Source organism: Talpa occidentalis, unplaced genomic scaffold (genome assembly GCF_014898055.3).
Source record: "Talpa occidentalis isolate TD23 unplaced genomic scaffold, MPIMG_talOcc4v2.1 talOcc4.2, whole genome shotgun sequence".
Taxonomy (NCBI): Eukaryota; Metazoa; Chordata; class Mammalia; order Eulipotyphla; family Talpidae; genus Talpa; species Talpa occidentalis.
In genome coordinates this window covers 81,643,641-81,669,853 of record NW_023602073.1, presented here as the reverse complement: position 1 = coordinate 81,669,853, position 26,213 = coordinate 81,643,641, and the positions used below count along the sequence as shown (strand labels likewise).

The 26,213-nt window shown below is 35.7% G+C and overlaps 1 protein-coding gene across 4 annotated transcripts in view; it reads right to left on the bottom strand.

Moving 5' to 3' along the window:
• ADGRB3 (adhesion G protein-coupled receptor B3) overlaps nucleotides 1–26,213 on the bottom strand; it is a 685,437-nt gene that overhangs the window by 324,475 nt on the left and 334,749 nt on the right. For all 4 annotated transcript variants that reach the window (XM_054698910.1, XM_054698909.1, XM_054698911.1 and 1 more), the window contains 2 exons: nucleotides 11,232–11,300; nucleotides 7,182–7,290 (listed from right to left, as the gene is read on the bottom strand). In XM_054698910.1, coding sequence (XP_054554885.1) covers nucleotides 7,182–7,290; nucleotides 11,232–11,300 — 178 coding nt within the window. The remainder of the gene's footprint in view (nucleotides 1–7,181; nucleotides 7,291–11,231; nucleotides 11,301–26,213) is intronic.

The following is a 26,213-nucleotide window of genomic DNA, read 5'->3' as shown; positions in this document are numbered from 1 at the left end:
ACAGTAAACATCCCACTGGTCTTCCTATATGCATCTTACCCCCTACATCCTATTACTTTCCACTCTCATTAGAATGATCCTTTTAGTACATTAATGAGATGAGGTCATTTTTATATTCAAATCTTTCTGTACTTTTGTATCATTTTCAGACGTGTATTTAAGAGTCACAGGTTGGCTCTCAATTCCTTTTCTGATTTCTTCTCCCATAAACCCTGCCTTAGCCACTCCAAGCCCACTAGCCTCTTTGTGTCCCTCCTATGTCAAGTGCATGGATGCATCATTGTCTTTGTATAAGTACAAAGTACAAAATGCCCTGTCCTTTCATATTACTGTTTCCTGCTCTTAAGACATTCAGGTCTATATTAAAGTGTCACTTCTCTGATAAGAAGTCTTCTGTGACCATCCAATCTCTCTTCTCTTTACTATGTAGGCCCTTACTCTGATGGACTGCTTTATTTCACTTCACATCACTCAGAACCACTAGGCATGTTAGATGGCACTTATGTGACATCTGTCTCTGCTTATAAAACATAAGTTTCATAAGAGCAAGAGGACAGATGCTGATTTCTTCACAGACATCCTCAGAAATCCAGAAGAACCTGGCATGTATTTACTGAGTGTATTTACTAAGACCTCTTAAAAATCTATTAAATCCATGAACCATTACCCATTTTTATACTGACAGTAGGCAGCATCTAAAAGGAAGTTCTCTTGGGTGGAAGAGAGCCCATCTATATCTACTGAGTGTTTGGTCTTATTTGCCTCCAGAAAAACATCTGATAATGGCTTTTTTATAATAAGCTCTCCAGTACTCCCAGCCCCAAACCATTTGGAATAAGCAAATATAGAATATACAATGAAATCACTCCTATTAAATGAGAAAATATGAAAACTCCTGTTTCTGCAATTCACTTCAAGTCATGGTTTAAAACTATGTTTTACCTATTTGCTTTTTTAAGGGAATCAAGAAGTTATTATAAAAACAGGTATTTAAAGTTTTTTTTTCTTTATAACCTACACAAAAACACACTACTTCTTTTGCATATCTAGCAAAAAAGAGTGGTAGAGAGCCAGGAGGTGGAGGTAGAATCTGACACTTTCAGACTCAAGTCTAGCTGACTGAAAAAAGTCAGGTGCTACATATAAACAAAGAAAAAGAGATGTGAAATTCACGTATTTGTTAGGCTTGGTGTTAACTAGCTATAAATGTCTTATTTTTAAAGAAAGGAAGTTAAACAAGTGATAGAGATGTATGAATCACAAAACTAAACAGTGAAAAAAAAATAAGCCTAGAAAGAGAAGTTACTTTATGTTTATAATTATATCAACAGATTGAAGGGTGGTTTCTCAATTGAAGAGTAAGATTTTCTCAATTAAATTTACCAATGAGGGTAAGAAATAATTTTGATTTGATGTTGATGAGACAGCATTATGGAGAGAAAGGCAGTATCAAAATTGTATTATGCCATTCTTCGATTGAATTTGGATTCAATTTCAGAAAATATGAAGAATGAATGTTCATTGAGAAAACCTCAGTATTTTGTATTTCTAAACCAAGAATAAACAGTGGTATTTGGCTTGGAAAAGAAAAGTGTCTTAACTTGAATGTTTTCAAGACTCTGGCCTTATTGGATTACTGGAAAACTGAAACTATGTTTTTCAGAATCTTATATCTCTTAGAACATGAGTGGTAACTTTTGCAATTCCTTATAATTAATAATTATAACATCGTATTTTGAGATTAGCTAAAAATATTCCCTTTCTATCTGATATTGTCAACTTTCAATAGTTTCTAAGTAACAGTTGTGAAATAGCTAGCTGTAAGTGGGTGTAGCAACATCCATCTGTGCAAAGGACATCCTTCTAGATAATTGTATCAAAATGCTAAGGTTGTAATTCACTGAAATCACCTAAAGATCTCAGAAATTCAAATACTGTACATTGTGTCTGCACTTCTTGTGGAGAACTTTCATATTCTACCATTAGTAATCACTTATGATTTTTTCTTAACTTTTAATAGTTTGAATTTATTAGCAATTAATATTAAACTAAGGTATTCATGTGTGCTCTGACACCAGTTGAGGTTCTGTTGTTTTTCTTCCCCCCTGTGTTAATTTTTTATTCTATAACATACATAAGCTCTTTCCAGTATAATGTCTAAATTTTATTTGAATACAACAAATGTTTCTTAATTTGGTTTATTACTACATGTACTTTTTTTCAGGTAATAATATGCCCTGCCCTGGAGATCTCACCATAGTCATATATAGAGTTTATTGAGTTATAATTGGCATTAAACAATATGTTACTTTCAGGTGTATAAAGAATGATTTGATTTTTGTATATACTACAAAGTGACCACCACATTAAGTTTAGTTAACATTCACCATCAAACATAGTTACATGTTTTGGGTTTGTTTTTGATATAGGCATCACCTTAAATATTTTCTCTGTTGTTATTGTCCTGATAGTTGGGGGTGGGGGAGACTTTCATGACTTCAACTATCACTTTTATGTAGATGATTACCAAGTATATATCATACATTTGACTCCTCTACTAAGGCCCAAGACCACATTTTTTTTTCACGTGAGTGTTTTACTTAGTGTGTAGTTACAACTATATGTTGTTACGTGCAAGACACTCTCAATGTTCAATAAATACAATCCCAATTCTTCTTTCTGACTCTTCATTCAGGTATGGAACACTATCATTTCTCCCCTCATATTGAGTATGAAATTTATAACCACTTTTTGATTCTTCTTACTGCCACTAAATCTATGTTATCGCCTATGTAGATTATTGTAAAAAGCCTCTAGTCTCCAGGCTTAAAGTCTTTCTCAATTTCAACAAATTGTATTTCTGCTAAAACAATGTTTTACATCAATCAGGTCAAGCTTCAGAGCTCCCACTTTTCTTCAGAATATCTCAATATATACACATATATCTCACAAACAATGCCTCAGCTTGCCTCTCCAATTTTATTTCAATCCCTATACTTCCATACATGTTTTTTTAAATCAAAATAGACCAGTTAGTCCCTAAATACAATTTCATTGCTGACATCTCTATGTTGATTTGGAACAAGAATGTTCTTTAATGTAATCACTTCTTGACACTGTTCATGTCAGCAATCTAGCCATGCTTCAATGTCTACACAGGACAACATCTCTTGGAATGAATCTTTGTTACATCTGGTTTATATGACACAGATCAAAGTGTACTTGGTATTTTATTTATCTATGTAATTATTTTATATCATTAACTACCCTTAAATCTCCTTGCCGGTTAGAAGGTTTATTTTGATAACCTGAATCATGCTTTTTGTTTTTATTTGAACATAGTCAGTGAGCTAGCAACCTGTAACACATCACTGATCCACCTTGAATTCATCTAGAAGAATATAAGCCAAGTTCTAAATCCAAAACTGAACCAACTAACTAAATAAAAAAAAAATCATAAAATGCCGCAGCAACTCTAGACAAACCATTAGGACAATGGAGACCTATGCATATGCACAATCACTCAAATTATAGATCTCGTATATTCTATTCTGTTTTTGATCTGCAAACAGCTGGGCCTCAAACTATATATATATATATTTTCCTTTTCAATGCTTCATCTTTTTTGTTTTATGTTACTGTTGCTGAAAAGTCTAAATGTTTCCAAGTATTGTGTATACTATTTACCCCTTAATTCTATTATACACTATAATAAATATAAAAATGTATAAAGAAGAGATAATTTCAAGAAAGAGAGTGGCTAACAAGGTACAGAGTACATGGTGATTGAAATATGATGATTAATTTGGCATTGGGAGTTTCTAGAGGTTTTTGCAAGAAGAATTTTAGCATAGTGATGAAAGAAATGATGGTCAGTAAGGTTAAAGAGAGAGTGTTCGGAGAGAAATTATAGAAAGCAGAATATAGCACTTCAAAGGATATTTTGATTGAAGAAAAATACTCATTAAATACTGTTAAGACAGGTCTCCTTGACCTAGTGGATAATAATAAATTTTCTTTAAATATAAATTTTAAAATATACATTTTTCACTAAAAAGAAAAGCATTTTCTATACAGTAAATTTAGAACATTTAGAATAAAATCTTACAGTAAACTGAGGCAAATAGAACATTGAAATCACTCTGCAGCTTATCACTTTTTCATATTCATTCATTTAGTAATTAAGTAAACTGTTTAATGGATTATTTAGTCTTTTGCAAATGTTCTTCTGTAATAATCTTTATGTATCTATTTTGAATGTCATATCATTTGTGGATAAAAATAATATTTTATATGAGTTCAGTTCATTTTATAAATACATTGACTTGTTGAACATATTTGTTCATAGATCTTTTTTTTTTCAAGTCTTGTTTTAAATTTTTTGAGATCTTCTGTTCTTTGAGAAATTGATGAAATTTATGGACATGCTCCCTCCAGAAATGGGCATATATGCATATATATCAAAATATTCATAGATTTTTAGCACATAAGAGCATTTCCTTTATCAAAAGCAGACACAGGTAGGGGCATTTTTCAGATAAAAGACGATTCAAACCTTTTCATTTGAAATATTTTTGAAGAAAATCTAAGATAGTCACTCATTTTCCTGTCACCTTAATACACTTACAGAAACTTTTATCTTGGCCATGATTTCAGACACAAATTATTGCCCTAAGTCTTAGAACTAATTTCTCAAAGGTGAGGAGTTGTTTATTCCCACAGTATGAACTTCATAGTCTGCTGTATTTTTTCAGTACTTCTTTTTCTTTATTGTTTCAGTATTTCATCTACTCTGTTTGTGATATATATTTCTAACAGCATTGTCTCTTTTTCCGAGTTATTCTATGTAACCATGAACCAGAAAACAGGAATTCAGAAACTATAGTTAAAGTTGGAAAAAAATAACAGGTTATTGGTGAGATTCCAAAGATTTCTTCTAAACTTCTATTATCTTTATATTAATTTTTGACTACTCAACTCTCTTTTCTTCAATAACTCATTATTAAAAATGTAATTTCTCTAAAAGACATGATCTTTTGAATGTTTTCAAGTAGTCTTAATCCAACATGCTCTAGGAAATAACCAGATGGAATAAGCAAACTTTCTTAGCTACCTATTCTCTATCAGTTACATGATGTGTGGGCATGTGTGTGTCATGTAGTACAAAGAGATTGATATCAGCTAATAATGGACTTAGGAAGACTGGAACATAATCTTATACAAAAAATAATATGCTAAATTTTAAAATATACCATTTGGGTAAGTGAAAAGAAAATTAAAGAGGAATAAATTTTCACCACAAATAATACTAGTTCTATAGAGAATTTGATATGCTGTTATTCAGTCTACTTCAAAACACAATTTAAATTTCTTGGACTGTGAGAAAGACTTTTGTTTTTTTTATTTTTCCCAGACACATCTTAAGAAATGTCACATATTGATCTGACAATGCTTTCAATTAGCAATGCTGTTTAGAATTAAATGTTAACATTTATAAAAATAAAAAACTCTTTGTTCCCCCTTCAGTTTTTCTAGTAAATTACTTGTGAACTGCTCAATGTGGTATAGCAGCTTTCATGGCTCCCCCCCACCAAATAAGTCATAAAACCCCTAGGAGGTTGGTTCCATAATGATTGACCAGTAGCCCCAGAATCTTTCCAGGGTCTTCCTTCCCTGTGCACCAAAACTCCTAGCACATATGTTAGCTCTTTTCATACAGATTTTATCTTTCCTCTCTTTGCCCAGCCACTTTGGATATTTTAATGGATATTTAATCTGGATTATTTTCTGATTTGTGAATTCATCCTTCAACAAAGATATTACTTTTAGTCCCCCCCGCTTTTTTTTTCCCTCATCACCTGGCAAGAAGTAACTCATTCCTGAACTATCACAGTGGTTGAACACCGACCCACCCTGTGGAAAAGTCTGAGCCCTCCAACTTGCTTAGAAAGTGGGTGAAGACCTAAATCTAACTGGTAAGGTTGTAGGCTGCATGACAATGGTAAATGAGCATGGGAATATTTCCACACCTTTGAGGATTCTATTAGATAGGCTTTCCTCAACTGAAGAGTATTAATGGCAGTCAGCTATTACCCATCACAATTTGAGGTCATGCTGGTGGAAGATATCTTCAAATCAAATTAGTCTCTGTGGACTAAAAGATATTCAGAAGAAAACAAATGTAAAATATTTAATAAAAAAAAGTTCTGTTCTTATTGAATTCTTTAGTTCACCCCCACTTCCACCACCAAAATAGTTTTCTTCCTCATCCAGAAACTAAAGCATAAACATCTCATTAGTAAGAGTATGAGGTAGTATATAATTATTTAAAACATATTGATTTGGTTTAGCAGTCTTTATGGGAAGACTACATGAAAGAAAATCCTTTGAAATCACAGTAACATCATGAGAGCTAGTTTTAAAGAACTGAGAAAATAGCAAACCTATATCAATTCAATGCATATAACAGGTAAGAAAACTATTTCTTCATTCTTGTCATTTTTAACTACAAAGAGAAGTATGCTATTAGGTTAATATAATTATTTTTGTGGCAGTGTAAAAAAATGTGTAGGTTTTGCTTCTCTTCTAATTCTTCTATATTCAAAACAAAATTAAGAGCATCTAATGGAAGAAATATGTTTTCACTTTATGCACTGTAGCGTTATAGAATTCACTGCAGGGAGACCTGATAGAGTCACTGTGTCCTGGAAGTTACTCAGGAAAAATGCAGCAGCAGCATCTTAAAAGTATTTTGAAGTGTTCCACAACACACCCAGATTCAACTTCCCTGGGACACCTAGCAAGAAAGTAACTGGACATCCTCAGAAACAACATATGGAGGATGAAGAAGAGTCACTTTTAAAGTACACTAGAATATGGAGAATTAAGAAGACTCACTTTTTAAAGTACACTAGCATTGAACATTTGACAAATTGAAAAAGAATCACATATTTTCCTTTGCAGATAAGCATAAGTTGGCCAATATGGATTCATACATATGCATGAAGATGCATGAACACATGTGTGTGTTGAAAAAAATCAGATACCAAGCATCCATAATACATTATTCACATATAATTAAAAATATGAACAATGGATATTATAACTTAGAAATACATGACGCAGATACTTGCACTTTTTTTAAATTTCAGTAAGATTTTGGGAAAAATCCTATTTCTTACCTACATTTCCAGTCATTAAGTATGAATTCTGAAAGTCCATCATCCCCATTCCAACAATGTGTATAAAATCTTCAATCACCTGCATTAACTCTATGGAGCCTGGATAAATCTACAAAAATAAAAATCAAATGGAATAAAAAGTCTAAATAATGTCATATAACTGAAACTTCTAAAAACCTTCATAATGATGCCATAAATAAACTCAGTTTATTTGGAGAAATTTCTACAACAAGCAACAGCTGTATTTTTTTAAACTAGTAGTTGGAATGACACCAGGTGTCACACAGCAAGAACTTTGGAAGTGATATGATGCAGTGATTAATCCTTCATAAATCTAAGGAAACTCAAAATATCTAACAGATTGTCTATTTAGAAATAGCATGCCTTTACTTTTAATAAGTTATTCCCCTCACTTAAAGATAACATAGAACAAACACTGAAATGTTTTGGGCGTTTTAACATTTTTTAGTATATGACAAATACTGGGGGAAAAAAGCAGTTATTGCCACCATGATGCTATTTACAAACTATTAGGTCTACTGAATAATAACTGGATATCTTGAAAGAGACATTTATTTCTGATGATTATATGAGCCACTGTATGGATAATAATGCATGAACATTTTAGGGTCACTGTAATAGTTCTAATGTAGGTAATCACATGTGCATGTATAGAAACCAAATGCAAAATCATGGCACCTCACATACCAGGTGAATGACATAATTCTGGCAAAACCTCACACTATGTGGAACATGAAAGTCATTGAAAAGTTCAAGTGAACTTCAGCATGTGTACACACAATGCTTATAAAGTCAGCCTGCCATACAGAACCATATTAAAGCAGGAAGTCTTTTTGAAGTTAGTTTCATTTCCTTTAGCCATTCAGCACCACTGAAGCTTCTAGCCATGAAAAAATTAAATGGTTTAGAGAGTTTTAGTGGCACTGTACTTGCAAAGGCAAGTACAGAAGGGATAGAGGCACGCTGATGAACAGAAAAGCTAACAGTAAGAGCTGGAAGGTGAAAGGAGTAAGAGGAAGACATGTTGGGTGGGGCCAGGCAGGTAGTGGCACAGTGACCAGATCTTACAGGAGCTTGTGGCTGTGTGTACCAGACTTACTCCCATATATCTGAACATGAACGGTGGATGTTACATATAGAATGGATGGCATAGATAGCTGTGACATTTTTACTTCAGAAAGTAAAAGTCATGAAATATGAATTCTGAAAGTTCATCATCCCCATTCCAACGTGTCTGAAATTTCCCTCAGCTCAAAACTTCCTGCTACTACCATATTTTTCCCTGCTGTTTTTATATAGGTATAGAAGTATAAGAGTTTATGTGTTGAAGGGGAAATACAAATTAAAAATAAGAAGCTTAATTCTCCCTGATGAAAATAAACAACCTTCCCGTCTCTTTTCTTAGAGATTTACTTTGGAATAGCAGTAATGGTTAACACTTTTGCTGCCTCTTTGAAAAGTATGTAAATATTTATAAAATTAATCACCTCTTAACAGCTTAAAAACCCAGGAATGTCTCTGTTTGAAATGTAATCATTAAGAACACAGTGTTTCTGTCTGTCGCAGTTTTTGTGGGTAAGAGCTGAACTTCAGTGGGCTTCTCACTCTAAGCTGCCAAATTACCTTGTTATTAAGATCTAAGAAACTTATTTTTTCTTTGAATAAAGCCAATTAAGTAGCAAGATGGTCACAACAATTACCTAGTGAATTTAGGATGCACTCACTACAAGTGACATACGGTGTTATCAAGTCCTCTTATTTGAGGATTAGTTACTGTTTTATACACATACGCACTGCATGCCACCTCTTAAAAAGATAATATTTCTTTCTGTCCTTGCAACCTCTTAGCAGTTGCCTATAATATGTTTCCCATTTTTTTCATGCTTATTTAATAATAAAACTTTTCCTTCTATTCTGCCTTTATGGAGATGTTTACTAGGTTGACCAGATGAGAAGATGATGATGACTGTTGTATTTAAAGTAGTAAAAAATGTTACAGAGCAGGGGTTGCGAATATTTTTCTGCAAAAGGCCTCACAACCAATATTTTAAGGTTTGTGGGTAAAGAGGTCTCTGCTGGAACAACACATCTTTGCCCTTAATGTACCAAAGCAGTATATTTTGGCTGATATGTAAAAGAATGGGTGTGGTTATATTCCAAAACTTGCCTTACAAAGCTGGTGTCAGGTTAGATTTGGTTTACTAGCTGTAGTTTCTACACTCCTGCTGTATGGACAGCATATGGATTTTCAGTATAACAAGGAAATACACCACAGAATATCATGACAGAAATGCCTGTCTTAACTGAAATGGATCTATCAATTCCAATCAAAATGATGGTGTATAAAATAGTGCCATGTAAATATGGTCCTTTTTTTTTTCAATTTAGTATAGTTTTAATCGTATGATTAAGCTAAACATATGTTGATCCTTCATAACTGGGCTGATGCGTAGCTAACAAGTTCTGAAATGACTATTGTTTAAAGCTTAAATTCAGTTATCAAAAATCTCTGATGTCAATATTAACCACATCACTCAGCTAATTTTCCAAATGTGCCTAGAGCTATGTTAATTTATACTGTACTTTGTTGCAGCTATTCCTCTAAAATAAGGTAAGGGAACCCAGGAGAGATGATCTCTTGTAGATACACTAAACAGCTTTTATTTTTGTGGTCACTTCTTTGTGCCACAAACTTGAAGACTTGTTTACAATATCGTTGCATTATGACAACACTTAATAGCAAAAGCTAAAAAATGGCTGTAGTTTTTTCTTATAAATGTAATAAACATCATTACTATTGAAAAACTATTCAAAAGATAATATAGACAACTCAAAACTACTGAGCAGGTGGACTACTGAGCAGGATTTTCATTGATGAGAAGTTCTACCACCATTCATTATTTGTTTCAGTTGGGACCACAAGGTAAATATGCCATCTGATGAATTGCAATCTTGTTTTAAACAGGGTATTATACATTTGGTCTAAATATATCTGTAATTAATAGTCTCCAGCATTCTGGAAAGATGTGCTTTGCCTCTGCAGCTGTACTCTAAGGAAAGACTCATAGTGAGTGAATGAGGTTCTCCTCTAGAGAAAAGTCAAGGACAAATATATAAATCAAGCTGGTATAAAAAGATAGATTCAGGGTCTTTAATGAAGGAGAGAATTTTTTTCTTGCTATGGCCAGAAGCACAAAATTTGTCCCTGATAATGAGGTGGACCCACACTGGACTATTTTTAGAGTTCCCAGCATAATAGAAATAAAGGGCATGCTTTCTTCCTGAAGGTCCAGAATATGATTAGAAAGGAAAAAAAAAAAGGGATAAATGTTTCACCTGAACCTCAGTAAACAGCCATTCTTACTTTCAAGACGCTTTATTCTCTTGAAATTTTTAACAAGGGTCAAGTAGAAAACTTACAGTTTAACATTCAGGTAAATATGCACATAATTCTAAAAAAAATACTTATTCTCTTTCTTAACCTCTAACTCATTTTTTCTGTAATTTAGAAAAATATCACTAACCACATGTTTTTTAATATAGCAATACTTTTAAAACAATACATCTAATAAGGCACTTGCTACACTGATCATGCATAACAAGAAGTGAAAAATCAGAATACACATTTTTTAGAACTTTTTTTATACAACTTTTGACTTTAAATAAAAATGATCATCTATATATGTAATCCGGATCATAGGAATGCCAGTTATTTTACTACTTAATACCCTGCAGTTCTGTTTGCAATATATGCATTTAGATTTTCTGCTTTCCCCATAATATGTAGTGACACAGGAAAACAACTGATTGGTAAAGCATATAATTATTATGCATTACTATAAAGATCACTCATTCTATAGATTGATATGATAAAGATATAATTTGCTTTCTTTATAATAAATATATCATTTATTATGACTTTTAAAAATTACTTTTATGTTTTTGGAATAGTACACCATTCATTTCTTTACATATTTTGAACCCTTATTTCAAAGTTTATTTCAAATTTTGCAGTAACTTCATCCTTACCTGTTGCGCATCTTCCCACTTTTCCTTGTTTTCTTCATCCAGAAGGTTGCTAACTATTTGAAAGAAGTTCTGCAAATTCAATTAGATAAAATGTTTAATGTTACATGGAAGAACATACTTTTTATTAATATGCATTTGAACTAATTATGTGGTAAGATCATAAACATTTTGCAATATTGTTTTATGACTCTATCATATTATTCTAGAAGATCTCTGAGGACCCTTTCTCAGCATCATAATTTCAGGATTTCTACCATGAATTCTCAATGTACACCTCAAAAGAAATTAGAATAGATAAAATATTTATTTTCACTTACAAAGATTTGTTCCTTTGTAATCTCTACATTCTATTCTGTCATACCATTGCATAATTATTCCTTACAATAAGTTTTTTCCCTTTTGCAATAGATTCCTGTGTTTGCCTTATTACAAGTTATCCAGTTAATTGTGAGTTATTATTGCTAACAATACATATCTAGGAGAGCATGATAGTGGGCAAAGGTGTAATAGGATTCCTCAGTTGGATCTGGCTCTGTCCATCCTAGCAATTTTACTTCAATTTTTTTTAAGTACTTACAGCAAAGATTGCATCACCTTTTCCAATTACGTGGCATAAAGCACGTAAGTGCTTAGTAAATCTAGTCATTTTCAAATCATTATTATATATTTCTCTGTCATTAGTCAACAAGTCAACACTGGGGTGTGCATAGACATAATAACGTGTTTCTATTGAAGTTCCAAATCCTTGCCATTTCCCTTTCCCTAAGCAACTGTTGAAGACCTGTTGGATTTACCTTAGTCTAAAACTACTCAAAATGAGTTTTTGGTTTTGTTTTGATGCAGACAGGTGCAATTTTGGCATTCATTTACTTCTTCTATTTCCCACATACTCATTGGCAGAGACTGGAGCTTACATGGGTTTAGTGTGCTCATGCTCATGTCTCCACCTGAGGGATTTTTACCAGAGAGAATCCGAATCCTCTCACACTATGCTGTCTCAAGACATAGAAGCCAGTAGAGGAAAACCTGGGTGCCTGCTGAGGATGAGCAGTGACCTGGGAGTGGGGCCACAGGAGACCTAAGAAGTGTGAAGGGAAGCCTTTGTCCAAAGCTCTGGAGATGGTAGTCCCTGGTTGTGTCCCCAGAATCCATGTCTTTTTACTGGTCTGTATACAGTGTATCAAGGGCACTTCTTCATACTGATAAACTAGCTTATGACAGGACACCCTTGACGGGGGGAGGGGGGGCGGAATCATAATTTTTAGCCTCATCAGTCTTCTTCCCTATCTAGTTTTTCAAAACAGGTCTTTATTCTAATTCCAAATAATTTCACCTATGTGTTTTTCCACGAAAAACAAAGCTGCTTTCATTTCCTCTTCTCTTGTGGTTTAAAGCTGTTAGTATCTATATTTAATTGCCCTATTTGTGCTATTTATTTTAATCGTTCCTGGCAATCACATGGTTGAAACATGTTTTGAGTCATAACCTCTATAAAAGTTACAGAATATTTTATGGAACACTTGAAAAAATTGCAGGCCTGTTTTAGACCAATTTTCAATTCATTTAACCTTTTTGAACTACCAGCCATTTTTTCCACTCAAAATTTCCTGGTTGGAGTGATAACATTTTAAGGGCTTAGTCCATTGAGCTGTAACTCTACCTATGGGCAGAAAGAATTAACCTTCGGAGTGCTTCAATTGCCTGTGGCTGGTTAACTCAGTAGGGGACATGTTGCTAATGAGGCAAAAGTTTCAGCTTTCATCCCTATACATGCCAGTTAGCTGTGCTGAGGTCCATGACCTTGGTCTGCAGCCTAACTCATGGCAACTTTCATACAAAATGCATGCTGCTGCTAACAAGAGACAACAATACAATGAGAAGCAATTTGTGCAAATGCGTCTCCATTTCTGAGAAAACATTTCATAAAGCATGTTTTTACTGACAGTGGGTCAGACTCTGCATTGCATATAAAGGCCAGTAAGCACACATAATTCCTTGATTGAAATGATAAATTCAGAGCTCAGTTTTTTTTTTAAATCAACAAGCAGCATAACTTAAAACACAAATTGCTAGAGGCACCTCTATGAAACGGGAAGGAGCATCACAGCAAAGTGAACATGCATCACTTTTCCTGCCACCCTTCCACACCCCCATTTACATGTAGCTGCCTTGGATTACAAGTCCTAGCATGCCATGGACATCCTAAGCAGGGGAGCTACTGGGAATGAGAGGCGGAGCTGAGCTGCCAGGTGAAATTGTAATCTAGAAGGCAGCTTGCTTCTGCAGCCCAACTTGCATCCTGGAATTGCAGGGTAGGAGACCTGAAGAACACGTGTGGGAGAGAGACATGTGGAGAGGCTGACAGTGGCAGCTATTATCTTGTTCTTTGATTTTGCTCCTTTGTTCCAGATTTGCCTGGTCCCTTTTTGACCCCTTCCTGTGGTTTTCAGCTAGAAGGTGTCTTAGACATGGGCCTTGGTAGCTGCACTGTGAATCAACCCATTTTGTCTAGGCATTTACCCAGGAGCGGGTAGTTAATTTTGGGTGTTTTATTGGAAAACTTTTGCCTCTATTCTCTTTCCTCTCTATGTACATTATTTAAATTAAAGTTCTTTCATTCTAAGAGTTTACCTTTGCCTTTATGTGGCAGACTGCATTACTCTACGATACAGCACATAAGTGTTGTGGTTCCTGGGTACTTCTCAATTGTGTGCTAACAAAATTATTAAAATATAATTCAATCTAGCAAACAGAGTAATGGAAATATATTGTACCACTTTCCAAGGCCAATAAATCAGATTTTACAAAATCAGCATGGAAATGTTGTAGATAATATGTTTCCCATTCTATTTCCTTGTTGATTGGATTTGGAAATGATCAACTGTGCTTTGATCAAAAATGATACTTTGCTAACATAGTGTATCATGACAGATTTTCAGATATTGAATTATTATTTCATAATAAATCTATCTTGATCATGGTATATGGTCCTCTTAAAGTATTGTTGAATTTGATTTACTAATACTTTATCGAAATTTTTGATTCTCTCTTCATCATTGAAATAGGTTGGTGACTTTCTTTTCCTGTGGTATCTTTTTCTGTTTTTGGTACTAGGTAATGCCAGCCTCATCAAGTGAGTTTGGAAGTGTTCCCACCTCTTCTGTTTTTTGGAAGAGTTTGACAAAGTTTGTTATTAACTCTTTTTTGAATGTTTAATAGAATTCACAGTGAAACCATCTGGTGCTGGGCTTTTCTTTGTTGAGAAGTTCTGATTTCTGAGTCAATCTCCACACCAATAATGTGTTTTTTAAATATTTTTTCATAACTCATTCTTGGAAGGCTGCATGTTATCAGGAATTTATCCATTTCTTCTAGACTGTCCAATTTGTTGGCATATAATTGTTTATAATGGTCTTTTATGAACCTCTTTATTTCCGCGGTATCAATTATAACACCTCCTCTTTCATTCTTTATTTTATTTGGGTTCTCTCTCTTTATTCCATTGAATATAGTAAGGGTGTAGCTATTTTTTTTTTCTTTGCAAAGAATCTGTTTTTAGATTACCAATCATTTTCAATGACCTTTTTAGTCTCCACTGCATTTACTTCCATTCTGATCTTTGTTTTGTCTGTCTTTTATTTCATTTATTTATTTATTTATTTATTTATTTATTTATTTATTTATTTATTTAATTTATTTATTTATACAAGCACTGGGTACAGTCAGAAGCGTGGGAGGGTGAGAGAAATCACCAGAGCCAGAGCGGGGAGCAGAGCAGGCAGAAGGACCGAAGTACACTGCTGAGGGGAGCAGCGGGCGGCAGGAGAGGTCTGCACGCCATGTGGGACCCTCCTCTGGTGGCCGGGGAGCAGCCGGGGATCGAACGGGCACTGCAGAGGCTGCAGGCAGCTTCGCAACCCAGCGCTCAACCGCTGCGCCACCGGGGAGGCCCTGTTTTTCTTCTAATTTTGAACTTTGTCCCTCTTTTTCTAGTTCCTTTAAAATGCAAAGTAAGGCTGCTTATACCCACATGCGTGCGCACATACATACACATATACAGAAAGAATTTATTGAATTCCCTGATATTTGTTATGCTATAACCAATTTTATCTCAGGATTTTTTTTATTTATCCTTCATTCTTCTTAAATTTATTAAGACTTGTTTTGTGAATTAACATGTGATCTATCCTGGAGATTTTTCCCTTGTGTACTTGCGAAATCTGTATTCTGTTTAGAATGGAATGTTCTGCATCTGTTCAAACTATCTGGTATATTATGTCGTTTAAGGCTGATATTTCCTATTTGATTTTCTGTCAAGATGATCTATTCCTTGATATATTGGGTATTAAAGTCAATGAATATTATTGGATTGCTATTTATTTTTCCCTTTACATATGTTAACATTTGCATTATTTGTTTCTATGTCAGGTACATAAAAACTTCCAAATGTTATAACCTCTAAGACAATCAACTCTTTTATCATTATGCAATGCCCTTCTTTGTACCTTATTACAGTTTTTATTTTAAAGTCTATTTGAAAATAGATGAATGGATTGAGAAGATATGGTATATATTCACAATGGAATAGTACTCAGCAATCAAAAAAGACAAACTCATGCCATTTACGGCAACATGGGTAGAGCTAGAAGGTATTATGCTAAGTGAAATAAGTCAGAAGGAAAAAGAAAAATATCGGACAGCCTCATTTATAGGGGAAATACAGGGAAACCAAACAAAGCATCAGGAAAAAGACAAAACTTGCAGGCAAAGCATAGGTCTGAGGCATACAGCAGGGGAGGAGAAGGGGTTAAAATGGGCAGGAAGAACACAAAGGTCTGTGGTGGTGGTCATGGGTACCTCAGTTGAGGAAGAATGACACATGAGGGAAGAAGTGAAATATTGTAACTGTGTGGTTCTGCACTAATGGTACCCACCTAAACCTTACTCTCTAAACTTTAAGATATGAATGATACTACTCGCCTAGCAGCACTGTCATGAACCTGATAGCTAATTTTTAGCATAGTATCTGACACTTGGTAAGTGCTCAATATATAGTGGTTTTATGATTTTATTCCCTTTGTATCATTTTTATGGCTGGTTGCATAAGTATTTACAGCCATATTATGGCAAATATGCACCTATAATGTTGATACAGACTTTTATAACCAGGAACATTCTCCTTTCCTCTTTTATAGTCTCTTCTCTGGGAAATACGTACAGCACAGAACTGAGTCACCATTAACTTCAGGACCTATAATTTGTTCAGCAGAAATCTCTTTATTCCTAAGAATATACTCTGCTGGAGGGGCCTTCAGTGTCATTATTATTAGATACCTACTATGTAAAGAGGACTGTACCAAACAGTTGTGGAACATAAAGGTCAAAAGAGGCATGCCTTTTGGCTTTTCCCTTGCAGGGGGTATTATAAAAATCAGGGCAGTAAATGTTATGCTATAAACAGAAACATATTTGCTTCTACCACATTCAAAGTGCAGGTATTTGGAGGTGTGAGACAGAAAAGAAACTCTGTTTAATGAAAAGTGGTAAATTCTTTGTTCTGACTGACTTCCATTTGACATATTTTTCATGGATTATATATGATTTTCTCTAAATATACTGAGAAATGTCTTGGCATTTTAGCTTTTTTGCTGAATTTCTTACAAAAAGAGACTAGTAAAGTAGGCTAGTGATTTGAGACATCCGAGTCACGGCACAAGAAAATACTTGGATGCTGAAAGGCAAAGAAAACTCAGAAGGAAAAAAAAAGTTAATAATATGGTAGAGCTGATAGTTTGAGGGAATTGTGGTGGCCCTGACTAGAAATATGGGGTTGGGAGATATGGCATAAGAAAGCCTTAAAGATTAAACAAGGAAGCAGGGGTGAGTCATTCAGATAAAGACACAGCAGAGGACAGAGTACTGGTTCTCCAATCCAGGTCTCAGTTGTGGCTGCAAAGTCATATCCAGTGTAGTTTCTTCCCATCTCTCCAACTCTACCATAAGTTGTCTTTCCCTATACCCCCTATGGTCCAGGGTCATCACACTTCCTCATGCATCCCAAACTCATTTCTGCTTAGCTTTTGGACCCATGTAATGCTGTTCCGTTTCTTCCATTGCTCTGTTTGCCATTCTTAATTTCCTTGTCCTTCTCATTGAAACTAACCTAATCACCACCACCACCTAAATGCATTGGGTTGGCATATTTTCACTTTTTTACCTGATTTTAATCAGTAAATACTTTTATTTTTCATTTACCAATTTTTGTCATTCATGCTTGACAAAAAAAAAAATCCATGTAAAAGGAAAATGCCAGTTTATAGATGCAATCAATCAGGAAAATACAATGTGAAGGAAGAGGTGGAATCTACCATAAGAGGCCTTTGTATTGAAATATCAGCTTTCCCACAAAGACAGGCTGAATTCACATGACATTCTCTGACTCCACCTCCACATGCTGCATGAGCAAATGAGCAAAACTGCCATGTATTTATCCAAGGAGGAATAATTGCTCCTTCACCCTTACCTAAAAAAAGAAGATAGTAAACCAGGCCAGCCAGTCATTTATATAGCACCTACATATACGGTGACAGACATGCAAAATTGTGCTGCATAATGTAGTCTTCTTTTGAAGTATGTAACAATTTTTAGTTTTGATTTATTCCTATGTGATCAATTTAGGACTTTTTCCTCCACCGGCCTATAACAGGAATTATTTTTACTTTTGTTCATTCTTGTGCCCTGAAGTGCACAGGGAAGTGCAAAAACTTAAATAATTCAAATGAATTGATGGTACACTTGCTATATATAAGGTAATGGGTTAAGTTTGAGGGAATAAAAAAAAAACAAAACTATAAATTGCTTCCACCTCCTTTGCCACCTCCTAACTCAGTGCCCTTCTCTGTGATATACCCAATACTTCCAGGATTCTCATTATATCCAGGGAAGGAGCCTTCACACTTATTTTTACAGGTAAGAGAATTGGTTATATTGAGTAAACATTGCGACAAACACTTCCTATTTCAAGGCCATTCTGAAGTCTCAAGACCATCCTAAGAACAGATACATACTTTTGAGAAGATGCAGGCCTAGTTAGTAGAGAGAAGTTATGATTATCAACCCTGATCTTCAGGCTTAGACCCAGAACTAACAAAGGCCTCCTCTTCCATAAAAATAGCTCATTCTTTGTAAACACAATTAATCCTCCCTATTACCACAACCCTGCCCAATTAGAGTGCATTTGATGGTGAAAGTGCTGTTTTTCTCAGCCGAAGAATGACATAAGGAGGGCTCAAAAATATTACCCAGGGCCTCCCTGGTGGTACAAGGGGTTAAGACACAACCTATGAAGCAATCCGCAGCCACTGTGGCATGAGTTTGATCCCCAGCCAGGGAGCTACCTGAATGGCGCAGCAGACCTCTCCTGACTCACCCACTGCTCCCCTCAGCAGTTATATTTCAGTCAGTCTGCCTGTTCTGTTCCCTACTCTGTCTCTGGTAGGTCTTCTCACCCCTACACCTCTGGCATGTCCCCCAGTTCTTGTATGTATAAATAAATAAATCTTTTAAAAAATATTACCCAGGCAGCAAGGTAAAGGAGACTTTGACAAGAAAAAGGGCCATCACTATGAAGCCTTATTAATATTCCCAGAGTGTAATTATCAAGGCCTAATGGAGAGCAGCAGATGTGGGAATGGAAAGGTAAGGAAATACCTGGATAATACTTGAGAAGCTAAAACATGTCTCCTTATTGAGAAGTATTTATTGGACATTGTATACCTAGCACTATTCTATGCTGGGGATACAACAGTGAGCAGGACACATGAGGGTTCTTATGCTCACAGTTTATATTCAGTAGCTAAAGAGAGACAATAAACTAAGTTAAAGAATGGGTTGATTACAGATGATGACACAACAGTAAAATAAGTGATGGAGATAGAGTGACTATAAGACTGCTTTATTTATTGCAGGGTAAGCAGGTGAACTTTAGGCTAAGGACAAAGTGATGAGAAGGAGAAAGCTGTGGGGAACTTGAGAAAGAAAGTTAATAAAAAAATTGGGACAAGAGAGTACAAAATCCCTGGGTAGAAGAAGCAGTCTGGACAAGTCTAACAAACACAAAGAAAATCAATATAGCTTGAGTGGTACTGAATAGGGAGCTGAAGGAAATGGCGGAGGTGGTGGGGGTGGGGTTCAATATTAATAGAGTATGAAAAAGATGGGCAAGGATCAGATACAGTGAGGCCTTGATTCCCCCAATGGTTTTACATATTTCATTAAAAATAAAAATCTAACTTGTCTGCTGAGAGAAAAACAGTGCAGGAGAGTAAGGGTGAATAAAGGGAAGCCAGAAGGTAATCTGTCTCATTCCTTGAGGCCAGACCTGGTGGTACTTTGGTTCAGGGAAAGGACATGACATGGCGACAAACTACACAGCGGGAAAGCATAGCATCAGATATTTTATTTTGTTCTTAGCGCAGGTAACTTAGGATGGTGATGTACAGAACCATGATGGACAGCACAGAAGAAAGAGCAGTGTTGAGAAAGAAGATATAAGTTTAGTTTTATTCGGGTATGGGGAACTATCATAGATTAAGAGGCCCAGGAAGTATTATAACTACAAATATAAAGTGCAAAAGATATACATTTGTGAATCATTAGTTCTAGTGAAAAGAGAAACTTTAGGGGGAAAAATAAGATCACAGGGCATAGAATTAAATGGGATGAAGTCAAGGTTAAAAAATTGGTGACAGACTATATAGGAAGAAGAGTAAGACAGCAGATGAGAGATGACAGAAGACAATACATTCAGAAAGAAGACTCTCCACCAGGGAAATTCATCCCAAAGAGACAGACTAAGTATTTAAGTAGGTAAAAATCCAAAAAGGATTCAAAATATGGGTCTTGTGTATTTTTTTCAGGGTACTTTTTTGTATTACTTTTCAGCCTCAATGCATTTTGCCAACATCTGCATTTCTGACATAAACAAATACAGAGATTATAGACTAAGACACAGACACCATATACAGTGCCCTGTGAACTAAGAGTCTATTTCATAGTCTCCTAGTTAAGTCATCATATGGAAATGAAATTGAGTAAGTGTAATGATATTATCCAAAATATACTGTATATGCTATATTTGTTCTACTGTATATGCTAAAGGTGAAATAATCCCTCAAGATTATAACTATACATATATGTACATATATATTTGTAACAGGTGAGTAGACAAAATGACTCATACTTGATGGGCACACAGAGTCACAATATTATGCATTAGATTGTCTATTTAGAGTATCTATGCAAGCAGCACATCAGCTGATCATGGGCAACTAGAAACCACCAAGGATGCAGGAAGGCAAAGAGACTGCAATCCAGGATGCCCCCGGCAGGTTTAGGGACAAGGACATAGGGAGAATCTTAAACATGAGATCCAAGGAAAATCAAGGGATGGAAGCAGGGGGAAAAAACATTGGGGTATCAGGTCAGCAGTGGGACAATCACAGGCTGAATGCTGTGCCTATATAAAGCTATGGTCAAAGGACCCCTGCCAGCACTGCTGGGCTGTCTGAGCCTCACTACAACATCTGCCAGGTGAAGGACTGTGAGAACAGATAATTGAAACAAATTTCCCTAATGTTCACTCATTTAGAGGAAAAAATGTCAGAGTCTTTAAGGACACCTTTGTTGTTTTTTTTCTTCTTTTAGTCACAAATCTCACAGAAAGTCTGACTCATTTTGAAAAGGACATGAAAACATTGTTCCAGGAATCAGTGGATGTCTTTCACACTAATCTCATTGCCCTGCCCTGCTGTAAGACAGTGTGACCTGTGGATTTTCTCAATAGCCTGGATAGACAATTTGTCACATAGTGTCACCAATCTCCCCAGGCAGTGCAGGCTTATCAAGGGCTCCTGCAAGAGATAGCAGTGCAGCTCCTCGAAGGTACAGGAGAGGGGGAGACAGAGTAGAATGATGAAGTATCCAATATTCAGGGTTTTGGGATTTGAGATTGGTGCTATTTTGGGGGTCCTCTGATAAAGATAAAAGGTGAGGTTAATAACATGATCAATATGCTGAATAAGATACTAGAGATAGCCCAATAGAGGAGCCAAAGTTATACAAAAGGTTAACTCAGTGTGTTAAAATGCTCAAATCTAGTCAAGAGGATGCTGCGTAAATAAGGAATAAGGAAAGATTGCTCAGGTTGAGCTGGCCTGGCAGATACATAAAAGGGCCAGCAAGTGCAAGGAGCAACCCAGGCATACCCACCGTAGCAGCAGGTGCAATGGTGATAGCTGGTCCTGTCCCAAGGGAAGAGGCCAGCCACCTGTCTCTTTACTAAAGGGAAATTATCCCATCCCTTCAAGATTCCCTACTAGGGGCTAAATTGTGTCTGCCCAAAATGTGTATGTCTATGTATTTGGAGATAGGGCTTTTGAAGAGATAATTAAATCTAAAAGAACCATTAGGCTGGGCCTTAATCAAATCTGACTGGTGTTTTTGTATGAAGAAGATATTAGGGGCCTCCCCGGTGGCACAGCGGTTGAGCGCTGGGTTGCGAAGCTGCCCGCGGCCTCTGTGGCGCCGGTTCTATCCCCAGCCACCGGAGGAGGGTCCCACATGGTGCACAGACCTCTCCTGCCGCCCACTGCTCCCCTCAGCAGTGTACTTCAGTCCTTCTGCCTGCTCTGCTCCCCGCTCTGGCTCTGGTGAATTCTCTCACCCTCCTGTGCTTCTGACTGTACCCAGTGCATGTATAAACAAAAACAAACAAACAAACAAAAATAAATAAATAAAACATGCCTCTATTAAAAAAAAAAAAAAAGAAGATATTAGGACTCACAGAGACACCAGGGATGTGCACACGCAAAGAAAGAGGCCGTGTGAGGACACAGCAAGAAGGTGGCCATATGTGGATCAAGGAGACAGGCCTCAGGGGACACCAAACCTTCCCACCCTTTGATCTTGGACATCTACCCTCCAGAATTGTGAGAAAATCAATTTCTACTGTCTAAGCCACCCAGTCTGTGGTATTCATTATGGCAACCCTAGCAAACTAATACATTCCCCAATTATTTTTTTAGAAGAAAGAACTTTGATAAATGAATCACAAAGAAAACTACCTGTACATTTTCCTATTGTAATTCTCCATTTTTTCTTGATTCTGAAGGAAATAACAGGGGATATTGTAATTCAGTATTGTTTATTTTTTATTTATTTATTTTTTTTTTTTCTAAAGAACCAGAGTACCGGCCAGAGGTGCGGGGGAGTGAGAGGATTCACCAGAGACAGAACGGGGAGCAGAACAGGCAGAAGGACCGAAAGACACTGCTGAGGGGAGCAGCAGGCGCGACAGGAGAGGTCTGCTGCGCCATGTGGGTATGCTGGCCAGGACTGAATCTGCACTGCAGAGGCTGCGGACAGCTCCACAGGGCTGCACTCAACCCACTGTGCCACCAGGGCGGCCCAGTGTATTTTTTAAACTGAACTGAAATCACTTATGTTACATGACATTTGCTAATTGATAGGCTGCTCCACACATATTCACTCAACTCCTTTGCTTCCTTGTTTCTTCCCACCTGTTGCTACACATGATTTGTGCTCTCTCAAGGGACAGCTGGGAGCCATCTTTGAAATTTTGCTCAAAGTAAGAGTAACACATACTACTTTTTGAAGCAAGATTTATTTCATAGTGCTGCACCCATTTAAGTAAGTTATTTGGTGTTGAATTTTTAATTTATATATATATATATTTTTATTTATAATAAGGACAAGCTTTAAACGGTGCCTAAAATGAGCTGTGGGTCATACAAGACTACCACAGAGAAACAGAAGAATCCTCTCAGGATTACACATTGAAAACAGTAGCTGTTTATGAACTGGAGTAACTGTCAGCTGAGAATTCAGGCCCTGTGTAAGACTTGCTTCTCATGGAAGCTGGAATCCAGGTATTGATTCAAGCCATTCCTCTCTTTTCATCTACTTGCTCTCTAAGTTTAAAATTGTAGTGTCAGCCTTAAGGACGAATGCTTCTTTTCTGATGCTATTTTCTTTGACACATTCCCTGCTCTTCTGCTTTTCCATAACAAGTAAGAAAGGAAGAAAGAAAAATCACCAAAAACAAACGAACCCAAACCAAAACAAAAACAGCAGTGGTATTGCAACCAACATCTGATTTTCCTTTTTTTGGTGGGAGAGATACTAAAATACACATCTTCATTGACAGCAGGTCGCAGTGGTATGAGATACTTCCGATTTTTGCTTCATCAGAATCTCACTTTCTTAGATAACGAGTGTCCACATTGCTTTAAGTTTATTTGATGTGCCATATAAATTCTACACAGATAACTTAACCCTCACTTTAATCCTATGAGGTAGGTACCATTATCTCACATAATAGAAAATTCACTCAATTTTCTGTCACCACTGTCACTCACAGTGGTGGTGTAACTTGTCTAGTGTCATATATAGCTGACAAGTGGTAGCACCACACCTGAAGCTCAGGATTTTGCCTGCAGTGCAGGCACTCTTTATCATCACATTCTACTGTCTTCCCTTCCCCTCTATTATATGGGAAGAAATTATTAATCTTACTATTTGCTCAGTGTTTTGTGAACAGAGGATCTCAAGGCATCAATGTTTTGAAATCCAGAGTTGTACCATAATTCCAAACTGAAAAACCCTTACTAGATACAATTTAGGCAAGAAAATTAGACTGTTCCAACAGATGAAGCTCACCATTACGTGATGGCATTATATTATCTTGCTAATTGCCTCCACATTTATCAACCCACTCTTTTATGCAAAAGGTGAGTGTGTGGACTTAAACCATAGGAGAAATATTACTCAAAGGTCTTGAGTGGGAGACCTAATGCTATTGATGGTCAACAAATGAAAGATCGAATGTATCTTAGAAGAGACTTGTCTTATTTGAAATCAATAACTATTTTTAAATTAATTCCTTGATCATCTCACTCTAAAAATTTTATTTAGAATATACTCTGTATTTAAGAAAGAACTTGGGAACTGAGGTTTGAACTTCCTACTTAATCTCAACTACTGGACAATAAATTTCCCAGGATGAGGGACTATGTTAGAAAAATAAGTGGTTCTCATATGTTGAGTGGTGACAGTTATATGGTCATGATAACATTTTCTTAAAAAAATAGAAATGTATAGACTATACCATAGTGTACTGAACATGGTAAATATTACTCTGTAAAATTTTAGTTTTTAATTTATATATTGATATAAGCTCTATGCCTTACAATAAGATATCTGAGATAAATCCTAGCATTATGTGATTCTGAGGGGCATAGCACATCCAGAGTCTCTGTAGATACCTCCATTATATATTCTTTCCAATGTTTTCTTCTCCAAATACACTGTCTCAAGAACCCACCTTCTATTCTAATCTGAGAGATCCACCTCCTTCTTTTCTGATACATTGCTTTAAACACACTTTCTTCTTTCTTAGCTCTATAGGTTTCTTCCATAGGTTTCTTCACACCCCACCCTCCCAATCTTCTTTACTCACTAATCCACAGTCTAATCTGCCACACAATCTTTCCAAAAATATGACCTACACTCAGTAATCTTGTTTCTAGGGAATCAAGTTCAAGTTCTCTTTAGCTTCAACTCTCCTGTCTTCATGATCTGCATTTCTCTAGCATGCACCCACTCTCTGCAAACCTTTATCTCTTGAATGTGCTATGCTCATATCATCTCTACATCTTTGTGCATTTCAATTATTATTTCTGTGTCTAGTTTGTTTCTACAGATTCTGTCTCAAGCTCTTAGTATCCCATGAATTCCTTTCTTACTGCTGCACTTCAGACCTCCGTATTTCTAGTATTCCCAGAAGTGAGACAGAATATATGTATATCTCCTTGCTCATTACCATAGTCTAACCTAACCTCATTTAGAAGTTACTTTTTCCCTTCAGAAACACTGTATGCAGATTGGAAGTAAAGTCCACTTTTTACTTTCCTAATAAGAATTACAATCCTAGCTACTAAGACATTATGGAGTACCTACTATGTGCCAGATAATTCACAAATGTCATGTATAGATTATTATACATTTAACCTGTACTATTTCTACACTTGATCTTAGCTAAAAGACCAAGACATGATGTACTATTTATAAGCCTCACAACTCCGAAAAATTGTTAACATCTACCTTCATTATTCATTGGTTATGTATTTGCAAATTTAACTACTTGCTAAAAGTTATTTGTAACCTCAAATTAACACCCACAGCACTTTCACAGTCATTCATGGACATGCTCAGAGGGGCAAAAAAATTAACTCATCCAATTATATATGACCCCAGCTGAGACTGAATTTGGCATATCTTTTTGTTTCATAGATGTAAAACATAGTCTTTCTATGATCTATTTAATGTGCAGAGTTTTTTTTATATGTGTGCACTTTGTTGTAATTTCTCTATTTAATATGGTCCCAACGTACTGCAAAAGGACTATATAGTATTCTTAATCTCAATAAGGCTGTACTATGTCTTATAGATAAATACGTGTATTAGATAAACTTTATTCAAGCATGAGTTATAGTATGTTGGTTGTGATTTCAATTAAATTAGTACATAAAATAAGATGTCCTTTAACAGAAATAATAATAAAACAAGGTTATATATTCCTTGAAGAAAAATATTATGACCAGATTGCACAGAAGACTAATTCTGTATTTTCCCTAGGAATAAATGATTTGAACTGTATTAATTTAGTGTTTCTGCAGCTTAATAGAACAAGAATTCTTGTGAGTAATGAGAAGACTATACTACTATTTCTTCATTTTTTATTTAATATGGAGAAGGTAGAAAAAGATTAAATTATGTGTCTGAAGACATGAAGACAGTTATTGGACATGCTGAATTTTCACTTAACGTATGTCTTAGCCCACTTTTTCAAATCTCATAGTTTGTGACGCAAGTGCTGCAAACTCAACTCTACTGAGAAAATGA